Source organism: Labrus bergylta, chromosome 2 (assembly GCF_963930695.1).
Source record: "Labrus bergylta chromosome 2, fLabBer1.1, whole genome shotgun sequence".
Taxonomy (NCBI): Eukaryota; Metazoa; Chordata; class Actinopteri; order Labriformes; family Labridae; genus Labrus; species Labrus bergylta.
The window spans coordinates 24,234,051-24,256,159 of NC_089196.1; the positions used below are offsets into that span (position 1 = coordinate 24,234,051).

Genomic DNA, 22,109 nt, shown 5'->3' on the forward strand with positions numbered 1-22,109 from the left:
AGCTCTGCAGTGGTATGAATAGGCTACTGAAAACAAGTGTGCAGTCATAGTTTCCCATTCCCTTCACTGCAGTGAAACAGAGACTTTTCTGTTGTTTTATTAGCTCTTCCAATTGCTGCCAGCATGTTTCGTTTTCCATTTATTCACATTTTACCCGAAAAAGGCAATCAAACACTAGGCCTATGTATTTTACTATGATGCAGGCCTACATTAAGTCTCTAAAATGTAGACTAGTTAAAACAGATTCACTAACAAATATACATTTACCAGAGTATTTAATAAATATCAGTTATTTGTTGTTGATAGGCCTAAATAATCAAGTTCATGATATCAATACATTTCAATGGCCCCATGCACTAGGTCTATATACTCTTTTTCGTGTGTCCCCAGATGTGATATGTAGGCTTACTGTTCCAGCGATACACGTTTCTATAACTCCCAAACCTAACCTATCGAATACAAATGACACCACTTGACTTGTGCTTTTCCCTTTGACCACTAGATGAAGCCAAATTTCATTTTGTAAAATAGAGAGTGACACAGTTTTTTTTTTTACTTTATTGAACTCAGAGGGTCTTTTTCAGTGTGATCATTCATCTAATGGTCAATGAAGGGGAATCCAGTTTTATCTAAACACTAGGCTAGCCCAGAAAAAAAAATTGCAGTTCATGAACCATTTTGAAGTGTGCACAGATTTCAGTTAAGTAAAATCAGTGTAATAGGCCACACAAGGAGCATAAACATGCCTTCTTTAAAATATCCTGTTGTTTAATTTGAATACTAAGATGTAGCCTATAGGCCACTTTAATGACGTCAGGTTTGATAAAATGATGAAAATGTTGTAACCTGATAGTGTGTAGGCGCATAGAGGCATACTTACAATAAAATATATTTAGTAGCCACAATATGAATGTGATGATGCTGCATTGACAATTAAATATTCATGCTTATGATTTTTTGTGTTATATAGTCCTACTACCAGTTAGGGAAGGAAGTTGTTTGACATGTTGTAGTGAAGGCAAACCTTCTTCACCACAAAGAACCTGCTGCAGCAACCCTCCAGCATCATAACCTGTAGGTCAAGAAAAATGTGTGCTGTGGAAAAAGTGGGCGTAGCCACTAAAGTACAGCAGGGCTGCAGAGCTGGGCTGCAGGGCGACTAATTGATATTTTAATTAAAGGTCGTCGGTCACTAAAATACCTAAAACGAGGGCTGCACAAATACTTGCCTATTCATATTGTCAAACCGAACACCTAGCCAACATTAGTATTGACAGGACACGCAAAAGGGAATCTTATATTGATATTGAGATATTTTTACTTGCTGTAAATTAACCTAGGATTTAAATATTCATTCTGAACTTTAGATTAGCTGATACTTTATTTATATCCCAAAGCCCTATCTAGAAGAGTTAGCAGGTTGTTACTGAACCTCTTAGATCTCTTTATTCTCCTGATTTTAGGTGGGAATGTCTGTTTTTTTGTATATAATTTAAACGAGCAAAAATAATTGTAAAACATATTTCAGGAGTAAGTGGAAAGTTAAGATCTGATTAGATACAGTTGCATTATTGTTGTGTAAATTGTGTCTTGGCTACATTGGACTAAATACATGAGAATCACTGCACTTTTGCCATGTAAGCAGAATTTAATGCAACATTAGTGAAGGACTTGAGCCAAGTCTGTGCAATGAATATTGATTAGTGAGTAGCCAATCGGTGAGCAGAGGGGCGTGGCTTCGTTTGTCTCCACACGTGCAAGCAATTAAAACTATCCTAAAACTCTTGCGCGTACTTAGTTGATGTTCAGAGGGGCAGCAACTTATCACCCGCGATTCTTTTCCGTTGTTGGGGTTTTATTTTTCGCTGTTTGGTTTTGAAAGTTATCCGTTCATCTTGAGGAGGATATGAACATTTAAACTCCCCCCCCCTTCCCCTCCTCCCCCTCATCATACACAGGATAAAATGCTGCCGGACGCTTACGGCTGCGCTGTGGCAAACAGGTTCGGGAATCTTCTGGATGACGATGCTGACCCGTTCGACCTGATCAGCCAAGTGGAAACGGAGAAAAAGAAAAACAAGAAAGAAGGAGATGATAAGAAAGGCAAGCAGAAGAAACCTGGTCATAAGGAATCACAGAAGGATAGACGCCTCCCCATGGCGTCGAATAGTCAAGACCCCGTCCCCGGTGAGCTAAAAGCTTGTCTGTGTCGTAGTTTCACAACCCAAATGTCCCTGGTAGCTGCTGGTATTTCTAGATTGTACAGTCCAGCCAAGAACGGGCAGTTTGCTCAGGCTGTGTCAGCTGCTGATGGTGCAATGTCAGCAAACCTGCTGGGCACATGTGCAGACTGTCAGGGGTGGGTATTCCTCACTTTTCTTTGTGGGGGGTCATCTGAAGCCAAATGACATTCACTTGGATTTAAAGCTCAAACATCTGTTTTGATACATTGCTGTTATTCCTGAAATGACAGTTTACCAGTGTAGAGAAAAATAAAATCCAAAACATTTTTTGATGTGTTGGGTCAAAAAAAAACATGTGTTGTGACTGGAGTCATGGACATTATTTTACATTTCTTAGAACCATGAGGGTTTTTTTTTTTTCCCCAAGATCTGCATTTCAAATGGTATAGTTAGTACATGCTAAACAACCTTTTTAGATGCATTTTTTTCTGCTCGCCATCCTTGCAATAAAACATTTCAACACTTTCCCTAAAAGGTGATTCATGTAAAGTTATTCCTTTTTTTTAATTTTTTAATTTTTTTATCTAAAGATAAACCTTTTTATTGGACTCCTTTATTCATGTTTGATTTTTCTCAGACCCATTATATCATTTTGTCAAGACAGAAATGTGTGATGACTGTAACCAATAGATTTTACAAGAAAAAAACAGCATGATTAAAAATTAAAACTAAGAGTGCTGGGAATTTGAAATGTCTAATAAACACTTTTGAGGTTTTTTTTTTATTTTTTATTTTTTAGACTTTGTGTTTTCTAAATGTGTTTTTTTTTTATTGCTCTTTACACTTTCTGTCCTCAGTCCGCAAGCAGCAGCAGCAGCAGGCACGTCCTGGACCTGTGATGGAGAGTGGAGATGGCAGAGAGGAGGCCCACAGTGGCACAAAGAGGGCTGCCTTTGGGGACCGTAGTACCAACCAAGTGGACTACCCTCAGGAGTTTTCCATCTCTCAGTAAGTTTTCCTACTCATAGGCAAAATCTTTTTTTGTGTTTTTCAAGACACTGCATTTGTTCATTCAATATACTACCACCACCGTCAAAAGACTCCCTGTGTCCAGCCATACTCATCTGTTGAGTTAGAAATGAAGAATCTGGCATAGGAGTAACTGGGTTTAAATCTTATTTATCCCCAGGCCTTCCTACAATGTGGACTCTGACTTTAGAGGCAGAGGGGGCTTCAGGGGTAGGAGAGCACCAAGGGGTGGAGGAGGGTACACAAGGAACCCTGACAACTTCAACCTGCGAGGCAAAAGAGAGCATGATCGACACAATGGAAGGTAAGGCATCTTTTTGTGATGAAGCAACCAGCAAGTCCTAAAAGCTCATGCTCTTATTGACTTTTCTCTGTTAATGGTTTATTGACAGCTTTTCTAACTTTTCATTGCAGCGGTATCTCTCCTGAGGAGAAGAGAGGGGGCAGAGGACCCTGGAACTGGGGCTGTGTTGATGAAGCTGGAGGGTAAGGAAACATCCTAACAACATGGCAAAGACAACATCTATACTGTGGCACATAACGGCGCACTTCTCTATGCCAATGTTTCTTTTGTGAAGTGAACTAATGGAAGTGACGTCTGACAATCCAGTCAAATCTGAGGAACCCCAAATACCTGTGGAGCAGGAGAATCAGAATCAGTGAGTAACACCATCTGTCTTAACAATGATACCAGTGCGACATCAGCTGTTTCAGTAGCAGATATATCAGTCCGCAGTCAAAGTCTGTCTAACATTAAGAATACATAGTTTCAAAAAAATCATGCATTTTTGTTTGATTCATAGATTGTAAAATAGAGACAGGAAATCCAGAATCTCTGCTCTTTCTTTTCAGCTTATTTAAAACTAGAATGAAACTAATCACTCTTTTTACTGCGAAGACTGTATTTTTTTTTTTTATGCAGGCTCAAGGTGATTAGCGTGGATCAGAAGATAATGGGGGGTGGGCGGCTGTGGCTCAGTGATTGTGGGGTAGTTAATACTGATGGACACTTTTCACGTGGGTAAAAAGCACTCTGAGGAGTCGGAAGACCAGAAAATTGCTGGCAGAAAAAAGTCCTTTTACCGTAATGTTTTGGTTTTATCAGGCCATGTTGGAGAGCATCATCAGGTATGGGATGTTGGCGTGGTATGATGATCTCTCTGTTAAATTGTAAGCTTCATCTGGTGCAGGCTGCCATGAAGGCCATGAAGTCAATGTTTAAGCTGTCTGTCCTGACAAAACTGAGTCCCCCAACGCAAACTGAACCATTTTCAAAACTTGTTTTTGCCCACCTCCATTTAAAATTCTGAATAAGGTTTCTTCGGCTGTAGGAGTTGTGCAATAGTGTCATGGTGTTCTTTTTTCAAATATATTTTTCTCTTATTTGGTTGTTTTTTTTTTTTTTTTTTACAACATGTGGCGTACTTATGGTTGTCATTGCTATTTACTTCTGTTTACATGTGGATTGTTATTTAACTTTGTAATATTTATTGATCGTACTGTGGGAACAGCTAAATGTTTGCAGCTCTCGAGTCCAAGACAAATTTTACAAGGGGGACAATAAAGTGTATCTCCAACTTTTTAGCTGCATGTGCACTGATGCTCTTTTACACAAATGAAGTTCCCAATGGATAAGTAATTTTTTTTTTTAATTAAATTTATCACTGACCTCTTGCAGCAAGTAGCCACTACTTCTTGACCTTGAAATTGGCTCTTGTGTATTGGCACAGCAGAAACATGTAGGTTATGTGAAAGTTGATAAGTTATTAATTAAATAAAAATGAACCAAAATCTTCTCACTTAATATTTATATTGTGGATACATTGTTTCATGCGTTAATATTGCAACAACAATAAAAAAAACACTAAGTCATTTTTGGTACATTTAGTACACCTGCTGGCTCCTGACAACATGACATGTATTTTAATTTCTTCAAGCCTCAAAGTGTAGACAATGTCAGAAAGGGAACTGAAACATGTACTTTCTCCAATCATGACAGGGCAATAGAAGAAGATGGAGAGATGGTGGTCCAGGTTGCCATGGAAATGACCCTGGATGAGTGGAAGGCTCTGCAGGAGGTCAGTCGTCCCAAGGCGGAGTTTAATATCCGCAAAGCAGAGAGCGCGATTCCCTCCAAAGCCAAGGTTATCCACCAGTCAAAACACCTGGAGGTGAGTATGTCAAGCTCTCGTATCACAGGTCAACTGAGCACTGATAAAAGAGAAATCTGTGATTTGGCAGGAAGGGTTAGCTTGTAAGATGCATTATTGAAAGCTTTATCTGTCTGTGAGGTTCTTTACAAATCTGTGAACTATACAAACGGTGAGATGACTGAGGTATGCACAGGGATGGGAATTTTATCAAAAACCAAACTTTTTCAGATCAGGCTTTGGTAAAACTTTCCTCCTACTCAGAATTGAGCTGCTGACTAAAGGAAACCGTTTTTGTGTGCTGCTAACCGTTGGCCTCTAATCCTCAGAACCTCAAAGAGATTCCTGAAGACTCCATGGATGATGATAGCCACTTCCTCCGTAGGTCTGTGAACGACATCACCTCCCTATTGGACATCAATTTTGGGAGTCTCGGGCGCCCCAGTCGTGGGGGTCGGGGAAGAGGACGAGGTGGTCAGACTAGTCGTCCAGAGAGAGCCAAACCCATAATGGAGAGGGTATGTTAGCAACATGGGCACAAATGAAGTGTATCCCTGTGGAACTAGATGGGACCCCTGACCACGTTGTAGCAATAACAGAACATTTTAGTATCGCTTCGTTTTACATCTGCATTCGAGTTTAGCATTAATTTATTGTGAAATGCATTCGTTGAAAACTCAGTCAATGTGCCAGGCACCTCCCAATGATCAAATAAGCAATGAGCATTGTTCTTGGAAAATAACAATCTGGACAAGGCTGTTAAATCAGGTAGCGAAGATAACTGGTAAAGAAATGCGCAATATTTCTTTCTTGACCGGACACTAAACACTGAAGTTACTTCACAAGATTAAAGCAGACCCCCTTTGGTCTGAGTATGAACAGAATGCCTCTGATGCAGACTAAAAGAGGCATCACTTCCTCAGTACCATGGAGAATTCAGCTGCTCAACAAGCTCTGGGGTTATAGTCTGCACTTGGCACTCAGCACTGTATTGGACCTGCCAGTTGACATTGCTTACATGTAATGATGCTTTACATTGTTCTTTTTTCAATGAATTTGTTTCATTGAGTTTTTGGATGTTTTGTGTTTTTATTCCATTCAATAATGGCTTTATGCATTCAAGCAGACAGGAAAACACTAAAACTTCTAGTCCTTCAGAATTCAAGGAATATACATACATTTTTTTATAAATGTGTTAATACATTTTGTGCTTTTTGTGTTAATCTTACCAGGAACATGATCCAGCTCCAAACCCAGATGACCCAGAAGACTTCCCAGCACTATCTGCTGGAATTTAGCTGAAATCACATTTTGGTTTACCTCCTGTGGGGAATAAAGGTTGCACTTCACACTAGCTAAAAAAAACAGTTTATATTTCTGCTGTTCTTAAGGTTTGGGGTTGTATTTTGTTCTGTTGCACTCAAGGCGCACTGTTTGACTTCTGAAGAATAAACGCTTTTGCAAGTTTATCTTGTAAGTGTACTTTTATCTTCCCCCAAAGCAAACACTGATGACTTGTACTGAAGTGGACGTTGAGACATGTGTTAGCAGATATTGCTGAGTTCCATTTACCTCAGAGCTGGGAATGACCGTCACACTAGGGCTGGGGGATATGGACCAGCTGAATGGAGATATTTGATATGTCTTTTATTAACAGTGAAAACGCATGAAAAATAAATTGTGAATTTAAAAAGTAATATTATAAAATAAAAATGTTCCTTAAATACAGAGAGAGGAGGAGCAGACAGTCATCAGTGAGATGAGGAAAAAGGTGACCTAGCACTTCTGTGATGTTATTTTAATGCAACATAAACTATTTTGTATTACCCTATATCTTGTTTGAAAATATATCGATATATCAAACTATATTTCCCAGCCCTACGTCACACCCGAATTAACTGCGTTCCAGTTGCAAGTCGGAAAAGCAACATGGACCAGTTGCCTTTGTTTTGTTAACTAATACCAGACGATACCAGTGTAAGTTTCTGACCGAAAATAACATGAGAACACCTCCACAGAGAACTTGAACGATACCATCGATGTGATTGATTTAATTACACAAAGACGACTAAGCTAATAAACAATAGTTACAAAACAGCCCTGTCGATGCATGTAGCAGCCATATTGGATTTGAACTTGGGTTATTGAAGTTTCTCAGTTTCCGGTCCTGATGACGTATCAGACCGGCAACTCGGAATTTCTGACTTCTGAGATCAAATGGAACGCAGCATAAAATTATCCAGTTTGAAGAACAGTTTAGTGTCGTACAGCGGTGACCTGGATACCGTCTTAAATGTATGCTTTATCAAAGAATAACAACCAGATACATTCTTGAGTACAGTTTTATTTAAAAAGTCTGCTTCTATGTGCTTTGAGCAAATGTCTTTAGTGGATTATGAACATGACTTGACACAGGGCCCCATTAGGACCATTTGACATTTCATAACATGATTAAAACATAGTAAAAAATATTTAAAAAATACAAACTGAGTATATCAAATGTCGACATATTTACAGTCTTGGAATACAGGAGCTGAAAAGTTTCACAAGTAAGAAAAGACAAGCCATGTACTGGATGTGCACAGTCAAATAAATCTATAGTGATTGTACCATCCTATAATCCAGAGCTGCAGGTGGCTCAAGTTCACATGCCGGTCTTTAACAGTTGTGGTCCACTCTGATGCTTGCTACTGCATGCTTTGATAAGTAGGAACAACAAGGCGATGATTAAAACAGTTACATGATGCTTTGTTAATTAAAGAGTGTACAACCTAAAGTGCCTCAACTAATAGAAGTGGTAATTAAACGATTCAGAAATGATTTACTGGTACATGATACATCATGTTGGTTAAAGGCTGCTCCAACATTTTTCTAAATAAATCCATAAAGAGTGGCACAGCTGTATAAGAAGTTGAATTTGATGTTCAATTCCTCCAGATTTGTAGATCCACCAGCTCACCGAAGAATAGGAGCTCTAGCCTTGGGTATGGAGTGACTAAAGATAGAAACACAATGTCAGGATTAATAATAGGGTATTGATTACATTTCCACAATTCAATGAAGTGAAACCGTTTAAATCAAGTAAATGCAACAGAAAGGGAAGTGAAGATAGGTACCATAGCCTGGAAAATCGAAGTGAATGCAAAGAGCTGCGAGCTTTACGTCCTTTGGAGACGGTGCGTCTGTTGCATGTAAGAAATATGAAACGAGAAGGAAACGGAAAGCAGACAAAATGTTACTATTGGCTCCAGCAATGACTGCAGACACGCCCACAGAGTGGAGATGACAGGCCAGAGGCAGAAGACACAGCGAGCAGCAGCAGCAGAGTCCAGAGAAGCTATAGTCAGTCATATTTAGAAACCCTCAGTTATTAAGAGACCATGCAGGGGAAAGCTAACGAAAGAAGTGGCTCGGAAACAAATGGCGATGGATTTCCATTCCACCATCGCACATAATTAGGCTCAGATTTATAACATGTTAGTTCTGGAGAATGTTAGACAGGTTCATATCATGTTAATACAAGTTGGCTGGGTTGCATCATCAGGACTTCTTGAGGATTGCAAACTACCATTTTAGCTAAGAACATTTTAAATTAACTATGTTGGGTGATTAAAGGTCACATATTATGAAAAATACACTTAAGCATGTTTTTCTAACACCAATATGTGTCGCTAGTCTGTCTACAATTATGAGAAAAGTCCATCCTCTCCGTCTTTTGCCTCCGTCACTTTTCAGAAAATGTGTGCTCAAACTGGCCGTTTGGAGTTTTTCCCTTCATGACATCACAAAGGGCAGTAACCCCTCCACATTTAAAGCTACAGACACAGAAACAGTCTGTTCTGAGCAGGGCTGAAATAGAGGGGTTCTACTCCCCTTAACTTTTAATACACTGCCCTTCAACCATGTCACAAAGTACTCAAGTGCTAAATCCTAATGGTTTAAAATGTGATTTAAATTGAATCTTTCCAGTTCGTTACTTTTTAAAACATGATTTAAGGTAATTTGTCCATAAGCCAAAATTTAAATCGTTAAACATTTGATCCATGTTGATGCATCCCAGTCTAATAAAGTGATGATAAAATAAAGTGTGTCGAGTGTAAAAGAAAGAGAAAGAAGAGTGCTGAGCCTCTGGACTTTGACTGGATATACACAGGCACCAATGAAATGATTTTTAACACTGATTTGATTCTTCTTAATGCTGACAAAACTTAAGGGAAACCATTAAAATATTGACTTTCCTTGTTTGGACAGCATAGAGAACATCTCCTCTCAGTTAAAAAAAAAAAAGGTTTCTTTTTGTGTGCACATGCAGCTCCAGTCTCCATACGGCTCAGAGTGAGTCTGAGGGAGCTTGCCTGCAGGTGGACCTGTGCCATGTTTAAGTTGATGAGAGGGCTTGTGTTGGCTGTGGCACTGGCTGTGTCTCTATGGCTGCCACATGGCTCACAACACATTGGATCCCTGTCGCCAGCCACTACATGCAAGTTTCCTAGAGACCTGACCAGTCTGCTGTGGCACAGGGAGCTGGCAGAGAGAAGGGAAGCTGTTAATTAACTCCACAAGGATCCGTGAGTGGCTATAGCCTCTTGGTTGCTGTCAAATGTGTCATCTCCACATTAAAACGCTCAAAACACAGAAGTCCACATATTGCTTTAACACAACAAGGTTCCATAATGATAGATGTCACAATTCCAAATGTATGGAATAAGGATGAGCGTGATAATAAGTCAACTTAAACATCAAACGTTGTATTTGCCAGATATGCTTACACACACAAGGAATTTGACTTAAGTGAACTGTGCTCTCTATGTACAAAAAGGACAACATTAAGTATCAACAATAAACACAACATAAGCAAAGACTAACAAGGCTAAATGAGACAACAGTGCAGTGGTGGCTAGTGCAAAAATGCTGAGATAAACATGACAATATATGGATTAATATATATATATATATATATATATATCCATCTACCTAATGTATGAGGTAGAGAGTTTATACAATATTTATATTAGGCAGTGTGCATAGATTGATAACAGAGGAGGATAGTAATACAGAATCAGAACCTTGAACTTGACAATTTAAAACTAGTTACTAGTATTTTGTTTAACATTGGACTGCAATGTCCCCTGATGTTGAGAAAAAGGCATCTGAAATCTATTTGGGTGAACATGATTGCCCCCCTTTTATATCCTCCTAACGTTATTCTGCACTATCATTCAGTGAATGTGTCCGTCAGAGTCAAATCCAACAACTGACCTTCCTCCTACTCCTCTGGCTGGCAGGGAGGTTCTGCTCCTCTTCCTGCTGTCTGAGTGGTCAGAGAGAGCCAGAGGGGTGATGCCGGCATTGCAGCCCTGAACGCTGGCCTGCAGGATGGCCGTGCTGCAACTGAAACACAGCATCAGTTAGTCACAATCATGTGCAACGCCAGAGTTCAAGTAGAAATGTTGTGTGACACAGGCAAATTTACCTCAGGGACTGAGAAGATGACCTGGTGTGAATTTTATTCTCTTCTTGTCTATGAAACACAAAGAATGTGACGGTGAAATATGTGCTGGAACTGTACAGAATGAGAGATCTGCAGAGAGCTGACAGGACAGAGTGGAGGCAGAGATGTATGGAGATGGGCTATGTATTCCTCGTAGTGTTATTCTTGTGCACAGATTATTGCAGCGTCAGCAGACGGGTAGGATTAGTTAATTGCCAGATAAAGCCACAGGGTGGCACTACATGTAAGCAGGATTATATTAGCTTTTACATAAGATTATCTTTTACATCGAAAAAAGGGAGCAACAGTCTGGTACTGTTACATTTTGACAGTCACAACCACAATAACAAGCAAAGCACAGTGTTCAAAGATGACATGATGGTGGTAACAGAAAGACAAATCAGTGTACACACTAGACAACATGGGGACATGGACAAGGTGGCTGGCTCTTCTCATCAGCTTGAAGTTGACTGTGCTTACAGAAAGGACAAAATACTAAGATTTGATGTTTGAAGAGATTTCTGATTAGGGTTGGGGATTGAGAAAAAAAAAAGAGACTGGGGGCTCACTTACAGTATTCTCAGTTAGAGCTCCAGAAGGGGGGCAGGACAGGTTTTTGGGGGGGCTGACGGGTGGTAGAGCTCACTGAAATCCTAACCCGTCTATACAGAAATGCAGGATGGAAGAAGGGAAGCCATACACAATCCACCACAGGGCAAGGCTACACAGGGAGGAGAGCAGCATGGCTACCAGCCATCTGAAAGGAGGACAAATCCAACAACAAGAGCAAACGGAAAAAAAAGGGGGAAACTAGAAAGAAGAGACAAGAGACATCCAGGCAGGACACAAAGCCTCTGATGTTCTGCTTTTCCACTGGGACTGGATTAGATGAAATACCTTTCAGAGAGCGCCAGTCAGCAGGTTTTTGTCCTTCACTGGCTCTGATGTGTTAGCACTTTGCTCTATACTTAGAGCCCGACCGATGTGGGACTTTTGAAGTGTGTATTTAGGTATGAGGGTTAAAAAGGGGCCTAAAATATACAAGCTCATATTCCATTTTTACACAAAATGTCGAGAAAATGATGATAAAGAATAAAGTGCACAGTGTGGCAGGTGTTCTTATGGCTGGCAAAAAACTTAGGCTGATAACTAAAGTAGAAATAGGATAGCATTGCATTGCATGATCAATACTTATAGTTACTAGAGTCGACCGATTCATCGGCCGGCCGATAATACCAGTCGATAATAGTAATTGTAATAAAATCACATGACTATTGATATCAGCTTGTTTTTATCTTGGATATAACTAGGTTTATTCAATTTCAGTGTATCATTAATTTTTAGACATTACGTTTGTATGATTGTTAATTTCTAAGTAAAAATTGTATTTCAGAGCACTGTTGTTATTCTGGCCAATAAAGGCTTTCTTTCAACTGTAAAAAAAAACAAATAAAAATTTAAAATCTAAGAAACATATTGGCATTTTTACTCCTAATATCGGTAAAGGCCCCAAAAATCCCATATACGTCGGGCCCTAATATTTTCTGAAATTAGAATAAGAAATACCCTAATAAATGAACGCAATATTGTAAAATAAACTGTATTTATTTGTCAAACAGAAAATGACCACCCCATTTTGATGTAAAATAAACAGTTTACGGTCTGTATAACTGCCAAAACATTAATCATAGCTGTATATGTGGTGAGTTGTTGATACAAGCCAGCCAATTGTAATCAAGCTCTAATATTAGGTTCACAAACAACGTAAAAGACTTCAAATATTTTGTAAGTAACCTGAGCTCAGATGGTATTTGTGTCCTGATCCAGTCACAGAAAGCAATGGAAAAACAAACGGCAATGAACCCCTGGCCAACATTAACAACATGTTAGACACAAACAACGATCAGACACAGAGGCATGTCCATGCGAGCATGTCAATGTGAAAGGGTTTCATGCCTGTTGCCATGCATGAAAAGATGAAGGTGAACTTTTCCTCCTATGTAATCCAACCTGAAAGTCAACATGCGCAACATCTGTATTACAAACTAAAACAAACTGTTTTGCCAGATGGGGAAGTTCAGCTGCTAGTTGAACGTTTGTTATAGCAATACATTAACTGATAAGGCTTCAGATGCAGCTAAATCTCCTTTCTGCCTAAACTCTCTCATGAGAACAAAAAGAACACATTTTCATCCCAAAAGCCTCACAGAAGCTCACATATGATGTTTTAGAATCCTTTTGTTGCAGTCCAGATTAGGGTTATCACAATACCAAAGTTTTAAACTTAAATAGGATACCAGCAAAATCTAACTATATGGATTCCTGTTTTAATACAACAGTAACAAAAAATAGAAGCCCTAGGCTCCCAGTATTGGGAAAGTTCTTGATTTTAAGTTACCCCAAAAAATACAAGCAAACTCCTGCACACTGTCTTAATTATACAAATACATTGGCAACGTTTCTGAACCTCTCTACGTTTGTTATGGGAAACATTAATGTAACGTTTGCATCTTTATGATATGCCAAAAGGAGAAATATCAGTATGTGATTTTTAACACACCACTGCTGCTCGCTCTCTTTCACGTGAGGCAGCTTCGAGTTAAAATATGACTCAAGTCCATTTTTTTTTATTACAACTTTGATCATTTTTTGATACTATTGACCATAAAACAACTGAGATTGTATCATTTTAAAAACACAGTATCAAAAAGTATCAAAGGATAACAACTTTTGGTCAAGATATTGATTGATCTAATATCCAAACAATACTCTTTAAAGCTGCTAATTAAACTAATAAAAACATCTCAGTCAAAGATCAGTCTTACATTTAAGCACAATTGGCAAAAGTGGTCGAGCAGGCAAGATCAAAACCAGGTTCAAAGTTTCTCTAACTTACTTATTTTATACGTGCAAAATCATTAGTGCAAGCCAAGCACTAAAACATAAAATTCAACTAACCAGCTCTCACATGAAACTGTGATTAGTTGAATATTTGTTGCTCTTTTTTTTCCACATGTGCAGTAGGCGTCACTGTAAGTCAGAGGATATCTCAGATAAGCCTCGATATCCAAGCAGAACAGCTCAGTGAGGCCATGAGAGGCAGATAATGAAAGGCGTGTCGAATGTACTGCATCCATTAAATGCATATCCACTTCACACCAGAGTCATCCAAGGGAAGAAATAAAGAAAAAAAAGAAAAAAAAATCAAGTCAGCCATACCATTCTCTGGCATAGCAACCATTATCTACAGGAAGAGGATGTCAGCTAGAAAAGGAAGTGATGTGCACTTACCTCCATCATACAAAACCTCACATCCTCTCCCACTCTCTCTTTTCTGCTATCTTTTGAACGGCAGGCAACACATCGGCCACACCGTGCCCATGAGGCTGCAGCAGAACGCTACCACCTGCCTGACATGGGACAACAAAAGCCAAAGCCATATGGGTACATTTGGCAGAGGCCGGTCGACCATCCTCAGCCATGCTGACACATGGGCACTAAGGCGGTGGACTTTGTAAGTGTAGGGAACAACAGGGCTCAAATGAGATCTGAGATAAGTTTAAAAACAACAACACAGAAGCAAAAAGATAGGGCTAATCCCGTGTTTCGGTTGTCTGGCTGTACTCTAATGCTTGTTCCATACAAAAATATACTTCAAGTAAAGTCTCAATTTGAATGATTGTTTGCAGCAGGGTTCCCCAATTTATCTTACTGGCAACTGAATTAGACTTTGAGTGTTGCCGATGAAGTCTAGACAGGTTTTTTTTCTGCAACACTTCTTTAAGATAGATGGGTTTGACGTTAGAATATGCTTGCCAAAGAAATTGTGTAATTTCATTCATTATAGTGTATCCATTCATTTACATGCTTCAACATTATTTATGCATCAGTTCTGAGTTTTGAAAACTATGGTCCCTTATTTATTTATGTATTTTTAAACATAGCTATCCTTGAATAATGTTTAACTCTTGTCACATCGTTGGGTAGAAATCCCTGGACTGCATTTATTCACAGTCCAGAATTAACTCTGTGCAAGTTTCCTACTGCTACAACGTCAATGTCAGATCAGATGCGAGACTTTTTCCTCATATTCAAGATCAGAACTTTGCATGATGTGCTATGGGAACTGTAGTCTTCCAACTATTAGAGACTCATGTGCACAGTTGTGTGCCTATGATTTATGTCAAGCTCAAAACATGCTGATCTAATTTGTTTACTAAATGTTTCATGTATCCACTGTGAAGACTTTTATTGAATGAACGACTGACCCGTTTATTTCGAGGTCATTGTGACAGGATGCTCTGGTGACTAGCACACTCTACATTCATTTGGCCTTTTTATCCTAACCCCCTCAATTGTCTTGTTACTGAACTGCAAATGTACATATGACAAATTCTGCAGGAATAAATGAGTTTATCTTATACTTCCACATCCTTGTGCCTTTATCCAGCCCAAAACAACAACAAATCTGTAGGAAGACTGTGTCAGATAACTCTACTCCAGTACTCCAAACAACTTAGCCACCCACTCCTTGTCTCGGTATTGACCTTACTTTGCTCATTGTGCATTCTCATAATCCCCGTTTACAGGAAAAACTGGATGAAAACTTATCCTACTAAAAGAAGTTTACATTAAAAAGCCCAGAGGAAACAAAACCTGAGTGGTAAAGATAATACAGGACTACTGCCTGGTGCATAAACTCAGAGATAAGGTATGATATTAGGATGAAATTGCCAAAGTATTTGTAAAAGAAAGCAGCACGTATATATTAACCATGACTAAAACCTGACACAGAAACAAAGCTGACTACTCTGAGCAAACACGGATAAAGTAGAGGCTCATCTCATGAAACTGATGAGTGTCTTAAATAAATCTGACAAAAGTCATGTCCTGATCACAATGATCACAACATTTTTCAAATCACAACTCATTCATGATTTGAAAACAGTACGTTATTATCATGTGTGTAATGAGCCACATTTTACAGAGGAGCTAGAACACGTTGGTGATTCTCATGATGAGACGAGCAGGCGGCCCCGGTACTTACGACAGTGAACCTGAGGACGATCTGGACTGTCTCTTGCTCTTCAGCGCTCGCAGCTTATCACCCTGTGTTAGACCGTTTCTCTCGTCTTCATCGTTGTACTGTGAAGAAAACCAACACAGAGCAATGAAAAGCTGGAGATCTGAGGAGTGCTCTCCCAAATCATGCAGCAAATTCTGTACGTGAACAACAGGACAGGTATTATTTTAAACACTCACCAGCTCCATGTCTTCCTTCTTGGATGCTCGGTTCTTGTTGCTCCCGTTGATGGTGATGTCGTCCACTCCGGACAGGATCCTGGTCACAGCCATCTTGCCATTCTCCCGTTCGTTTAGCATCTTCTCCCGGAAAACATCTCCCTCTGCCCACAGGCTGTTCTGTTTTCTGATGTCCAACATTTTGACGGAACACAAACTGTTATTATTGAAACATCTCGGCAGATCTGTGCTCAAATGACGATTTTGGACCAACATTCCTGCAATTTAATGATCTGTTTTTAAACACACTGAAGCCCTGTTTGTTTATCTACTTACTAAAGTGATGGTTTATATAATACATCATGCATAATGTCTCTTTCCTTACAGGTCTTGTAAAAGTAATGACACATATTATTGCACCAATGAAAATTTAGCATCATTTAAATATTTATGACAGCAAATGCTTCATGCTGCCAGCCAGCCCCGTCAATCATATCACATCTACATTTGAAGCTCAGATAAAGCAGATTAGCTGCGTGTCATAACTTTGACTGCTGTCATGGCTTTTAAAAAAACAATTATTTAGAAATCAGTTATATTTGGGGATTTCTGCTGCAGTGAACACTTACGCTTCAACAAAGTTCTGCTGAGGTCCAATGACCGACCCTGGTCTGCAGATCCGTATCCAAGCAATGACCTCTGCAGCTGTCATGCGGTAATGTTTCATCATGTAGCAGCCGATCAGAGTGCCAGTCCTCCCAAGGCCAGCTAAAAAAGATATATTGCAAAAAAAAAAAGAGCAATAAACAGGATTTCTATTTTAGTTCAATTTCATCAATCACAATAAACCAAAATAGATTGAACCAATCACGTCCCTTGCAGCGTGAATGTGGCTCAGAACTCCTACCTTTGCAGTGGACAGCGATGGCTCCTTCTGCGTTCTCACAGATGTTGAGGAACTTCCTGACGATGGAGTCGTTTGGCGTACTCCCGTCCACAAAGAACAGATCGTGATGCTCAAAGCCAGACTCTGTGAACCGCCTGGCATCGTACATCTTCTTGTTGAGTCTGATGACGGCTGTGATGTTGTGATTCCTGAAGTATGGGATGTAAGCCTCGGGAGCGTGCAAAGGATAGCCTGAGGTAAGAGTGAAAACAGCCTTTATGAATCTAGTAGTTTAAAAAAAAAAAACAGGAGGTACTGGTAAGATTTTTAAAGTGTTTTAGACATGTGCATATCACTAACCGTTCTCTATTTTGCTTTTCGGATGAGGCCCACTGAATGCAAGGAACTTTCCTGGAATGATCCAGTTGAAGTCTCCATTTTCAGCCCTCTCGTAGTGCTCGTATTCCTCCACATCAAAGTTAGTGAAGTCGAGCCAGCTGTACTGCAGAGCCTGGTAGATGTTTGACAGGGAGTTCATTCTATTAGGTGACCCAGCAGGAATGCAAATAAATAAAGCTTGTATTTACGTACCTTGTGAACAGCACGGAGGCAATCCAGGATGTTCAGATTGTACATGCAGGTTCCAAACGAAGCGTCTCTGAAACATAAAACACACCGACGGTCATTATTGGCAAAAGAGGACAACAGAGGATCACTGTTTTACTAACAACATTTGTCTGTAGGGGGGAAACTGATATCTCACATACACACTGCTGTTTTGCACCCATCTCTGTCCAACTATCATCACAACACTTGTTCACTATTTTAGAGTAAAAACAAAAACTTGATAGGATGCAGGGACCATGAGCCTCCTGGCTCAGCTGCCCCTGTACAGCTTTCCTAATGTGTAAAAAAAAAGTTTCAAATGAAATTCTTTGCAGCGTTTTAGAAAATGCAAATAGTTTGACACATTTTTTTCTTTTTTCAAAACAAATGCTCTTCAATAGAAAACGATAAATATTTGACTGTAAACTTGTCTCACACTACCGTAGAACAAATTGATGCACTCATTAGAGTCCTCAAAGGCAGGATGAATTATAATTGATATATTTATTTAAATACGCAAAGACTTGTGATACTCTGCACAGTAACCAAAGTATTGTCTGGGATCATTTTCATATTTCTAGATGGCTGTAAAATCCAGATTGATTTGTTTTAGACATGTTTGTGAAGATTAAACGGACCAGTTTCCTCTGTGAGTGATTGTAAGTGGTAATTTACTTGGCAGTATGCATCCAGCAGAATAATGCATTTAAAATTAAGACAATGTAGCAGATAAACTTGATATCTTGCCTCTAAAATTCTAACAAAGTCAGTAGCCTAGTGCTTAGTGCCCCATGTATGGAGGCTGTATTCATTGAAGGCCCGGTGTCAAGTCTGAAATGTGGCTCCTTTCCTGCATTCTCTCTCTCTCTCTCTCTCATCTCCCCAAAAATAAAGCTAGCAAGAGTGGACTATTACCTGAATGGAATATATGTTGAATTCCTTGACACCAGCAGACTGTAGGCATCCTCTGGCGACATGTTGAGATACATTACCTTTAAACACAAACATCTCATTAGACAGAGCCTCTTGTTTTCCATGCAGATTTAATTACATTAGGTTTAATTACAATTAGGTTTATGCACAACTTACTGCATATGAGCCGATTAGGTAGGCAGCATTGGCTTGTTTCTTCTGATCTCCACAGGTATAAAATATAATCTTCTTTCTTGAGAGTGTGATGGACTGTGAGAGACATCAGAGTTGCAAGTTATTCATTTGACTTGTAAAAATGCAGAACGTTACATCGGAAAGACAACAATGTTGAGTCCTCAATGGACAAGTACTTTCACTTATTTAAACTGGAATAAGGACTTTATTCCAAGGTGGCTGAGTACATGTCGGGTTCAAAGCTACTAAACAGAACTAGTGAACAAAAAACTCAAAGTTTCAGCTCACAACTTCAGCTGCCTAAATTTGTGCCAAAAAGTCTTAAGATGACAGCATGAGCTAAATACAGACACTGCCATGAGAAAAAAAAAACAAGATTTCCAGAGTTGAAAAGCCAGAATGATCAGCGACAAAAAAAGTACACTGTAAAAGCTTATAACTTTAAATGATTCGCATTTCAATAACTTCAAACCAAACGTTATGTTACCTACTTACTAAAGTCATTACTTTGCATTGACTGAACCTGGTGTGGTTTACCATTCTCTTTTACCAGGAAGTGCATTTAGGAGCAGAGGTTGACTTTACCTTGAGCTTCTTTGTCAGCTTGCAACAGAAGCGATAAAACATGGCCAGGTTAAGGGGACCAAAGTCCGCATAGAAGCTGAAAGAGAGAGGAAAAAAAAAAAAAAGAGTGTCAGTGACTATTTATGCATCAGCCGGGGTCTCTGGGGAAGTTTCACTGGGTAAATTCAGCTACATCAGACTGAAACTGTAAAAACACTGACAGAGTAATAACTAAATCTGGACGCATTTGATGCTGAAGGGGAAGGTCAGAAAAGGACTTCACGCTGCAAAGAGGAGATGTCTTTGACTCTAAAAGGTCAGCTACAGTATGTTGTGTCCTGCAGCCCACTGAAACAGACACGACCCTCTGCACTGTGAAACTGCAACATTGGCTGTAGCAAGGTGCGCTTTTTTAAAAATTATTATTATTATTATGTTTACTTTTACTGCTGTTGTTATCTTGGTTGCTTCCAACAGTAGAAATAACTTTTTGTAATTGCAAAAAGTCTTGCATGTTTTAACATCTGTCTGAATGTGCCTTGCAAATTATGCAATCAAAGTTAAGACTCCTTGCGATATTTAAATAACATCACGTTTGAGCATCTGCATTAAAGGTCGCTTTATATCTTTAAGATTGCAATGATTGCATAAGCTCCAGGCCACCTTACAGTATGTTTTGTGGAACCTCAAGAAGTGCAATATTAAGCAGAGTAATGACGAACACACTTTAAAAACAAGTATTTTCAAAATGCACAACTTACTTTTCATATGCCAGCTCCTCATCTATGCAGAAACAGTGTCTTTCGGCTGTGTTCTTGATCTTCTGCTTTAGTGTGGCGAAATATAACTGATCTGGAGGAGGGAGGAGGGGGTAGGGCGACAATACAGACAGTCAGTTGCTTGTTTTTGTCATGCATACACATTTCCTTTACCACTTAGCACCTCTTTGACTACAACTACTTTTAACGTACATTTTCTTGCACCTTACCTTTGACAAACTCAACACATCTTGACGAAACATCGTCCGCGGTCATCTTTCCCACAGTTTTAAACATGATGTTTAGCAGAGAAAACGTACGAGGCTTATTTTCTTCACGAGTCTAAGTGCATACTGAGTAAAACTTACAAAAAATAGAGAGTGATACGATTTTCAAAAAGTGAGTTAAGAGAAGAAAAAAAACCAGTAATTAAGAGTGCTAAAACGGTCCTTAAGGACTGCTTTTGGTCTTCGGGGCAAGAAAGTTGGCACTCGAAGAGGGAAGGAGAGTTTCCAGTGCAAGTGCGCACTCTGCTAAAAATGATCTACCACCTAACTCCTCCCCCAGTATTTTCGGGAAGACGCTATTGGCTGGCAGAGAAACAGGGCGCAACGTGATTGGAGGGAGGTCCCGCCCGTCAAGCTTCGCCGCGCCCTTTTCAGTTTAAAGTTCTCTACATAAGACACGTGATAGGCCCCGGGAACGTTGCCCAAGCGGTTGCTAGGACGATCTCTCAGCCAATCAAATCAGTGCTTTCCACTCGGACGAACCTCCCTCCCTCAGATTTGAGCTGCGTAGGGACAAGAACCAGGAAAACGACGTTAAAAATATGAAAATTAGCCTAGAACGAGGACGAGAGTGGGCTGATGAGGGTATATAATAGATAAACACTTCACTTTATCTTTTTTTTTTTTTTTTTTTTTAATACAAATACGTTTAACCCACTGACAACACATTGAACAAGATGGGGCAAACAAAGCAAAGTTCTGGTGTCATTTTCCTGCTTTTGGGGGGAAAACATCAAAACAAAACTGATTTGCAAAAAGGTGAAGGTAATTCACCCGCAAACCCAGTGCAATACCAGTAGGCCTACATAGCACATTTCTACGGTGTCGCAGTATTAAGACCCAAAACCACGAAAAAGCACAACACATTCATTTGACACTGGTCATGAAAAAAAAAAAGAAAAACCGCAGTTATGTGCCTGCGCAGCCTTCTGAGGTGCTTCTGCGCATATTTTGCAGCTGAGCCAAAAGTTGACAGGGTTCACACACTGCAGACCCACTTACCTGTTATCTCAATGTAAATATCGGAGTTTGGCGCCGCCTCCGAGCTGTTGTGAGTTGCACAGCGCCGTTTCCTCGACTCGGCTCGTCTCCTCTCGCTCTTGCGCTTCATTTTCTCCTCAGGGGCTGCACGGTGCACATTCCTGGACTGCTGCTGCAACAGACCTCCGCTGCTTCCCAGTGCTGCGGCTTGTCCCCGTTTTCTTCCCGTGTTATTATGGCATGTCTTTTCTTCGGGCGCTGCTGATGGGTCTTCTGTGTTATATATGTGTCTGCCAAGGTACAGTTGTCTGCTCCAGCCTCTCTGGTGGTGGTGGTGGTGGTGGTGACGTCTATGAGCAGGGGCAGGTTTCTGCTTTCTGAATCCCCTGCATGTGACGTATCAGGATTAGATGTCCACTGCCCACCCTTCACCATTTAAGCGGCTCTATAGGCCTGGATAATATGATGGGGATGTAGTCCAAAGTGCTGAATAAATAGATCTTATTGGATGACCATGCATTACAGGGTTCATGTGGCGAGCATATAACAGAAGACAATATAGCAAAGGAATAGCAATATGTTTATTTACAGTACAATAAACAAGTGCATATTAAAGGAAGGTTTTTATGACAGCCAATGCTTTGCATGAAAGTGAACCAGTTGATTTTAATTGTTCATGAATATAATAACCAAACTGTCTTTTTAATTCAAACCTGGTAACTGAATTGCACAATATATGACATTGTATAGCGACTAATAGAAAAGGTAGAAAATGTAAAAAGGAGCTAGACAAATATTGTCTGTATTGCATTCATTCCCCTCTTAC

At 39.7% G+C, this 22,109-nt stretch overlaps 3 protein-coding genes across 10 annotated transcripts in view; 1 reads left to right on the top strand and 2 right to left on the bottom strand.

Annotated features, from left to right (window-relative positions):
* Positions 1–1,776: 1,776 nt before the first annotated feature.
* LOC109981634 (intracellular hyaluronan-binding protein 4) lies at positions 1,777–6,831 on the top strand. The gene is made up of 8 exons (XM_020630523.3): positions 1,777–2,187; positions 3,041–3,191; positions 3,373–3,516; positions 3,627–3,698; positions 3,791–3,871; positions 5,212–5,383; positions 5,692–5,880; positions 6,595–6,831. The coding sequence occupies exons 1-8, from the start codon at positions 1,965–1,967 to the stop codon at positions 6,658–6,660; spliced, it is 1,098 nt and encodes a 365-aa protein (XP_020486179.2). The 5' UTR covers positions 1,777–1,964; the 3' UTR covers positions 6,661–6,831.
* Positions 6,832–7,686: 855 nt separating this feature from the next.
* Positions 7,687–21,648, bottom strand: cdc14b (cell division cycle 14B). 8 transcript variants are annotated; one of them, XM_020630435.3, is made up of 16 exons: positions 21,305–21,644; positions 20,019–20,109; positions 19,279–19,354; positions 18,676–18,768; positions 18,502–18,578; positions 17,572–17,638; positions 17,341–17,491; positions 17,002–17,232; positions 16,724–16,862; positions 16,116–16,281; positions 15,901–15,998; positions 10,836–10,883; positions 10,622–10,753; positions 9,718–9,886; positions 8,479–8,544; positions 7,687–8,357 (listed from the first exon to the last, which is right to left on the bottom strand). In XM_020630435.3, exons 1-15 carry the CDS (start codon positions 21,411–21,413, stop codon positions 8,521–8,523), a joined length of 1,671 nt encoding a protein of 556 aa, XP_020486091.1. In that variant the 5' UTR covers positions 21,414–21,644; the 3' UTR covers positions 7,687–8,357; positions 8,479–8,520. The 8 variants fall into 8 exon arrangements, 6 of the variants coding, with proteins under 6 accessions (XP_020486091.1, XP_020486093.2, XP_020486095.1 ...); XM_020630437.3 differs by lacking the exon at positions 21,305–21,644 and adding an exon at positions 20,246–20,309; XM_020630439.3 differs by lacking the exon at positions 9,718–9,886 and having other exon boundaries at positions 21,305–21,645.
* Positions 21,649–21,850: 202 nt separating this feature from the next.
* Positions 21,851–22,109, bottom strand: part of prxl2c (peroxiredoxin like 2C) — a 3,050-nt gene continuing 2,791 nt past the window's right edge. Inside the window, exon 6 of the mRNA XM_020630522.3 lies at positions 21,851–22,109. This exon is cut by the window's right edge and continues 474 nt beyond it. The gene's annotated coding sequence lies outside the window, so the exon portion shown is untranslated.

Excerpts from the sequence above, each read along its gene's own strand:
- LOC109981634 (XM_020630523.3), top strand. The coding sequence starts at position 1,965 with ATGCTGCCGGACGCTTACGGCTGCGCTGTGGCAAACAGGTTCGGGAAT. Across the intron at positions 3,192-3,372 it reads CAGGAGTTTTCCATCTCTCA|GCCTTCCTACAATGTGGACT; the intron begins GTAAGTTTTCCT and ends ATTTATCCCCAG. Across the intron at positions 5,881-6,594 it reads CCAAACCCATAATGGAGAGG|GAACATGATCCAGCTCCAAA; the intron begins GTATGTTAGCAA and ends TAATCTTACCAG.
- cdc14b (XM_020630435.3), bottom strand. The coding sequence starts at position 21,413 with ATGAAGCGCAAGAGCGAGAGGAGACGAGCCGAGTCGAGGAAACGGCGC. Across the intron at positions 18,769-19,278 it reads AGCTGACAAAGAAGCTCAAG|TCCATCACACTCTCAAGAAA; the intron begins GTAAAGTCAACC and ends TGTCTCTCACAG. Across the intron at positions 15,999-16,115 it reads AGAAGGAAGACATGGAGCTG|TACAACGATGAAGACGAGAG; the intron begins GTGAGTGTTTAA and ends TTTTCTTCACAG.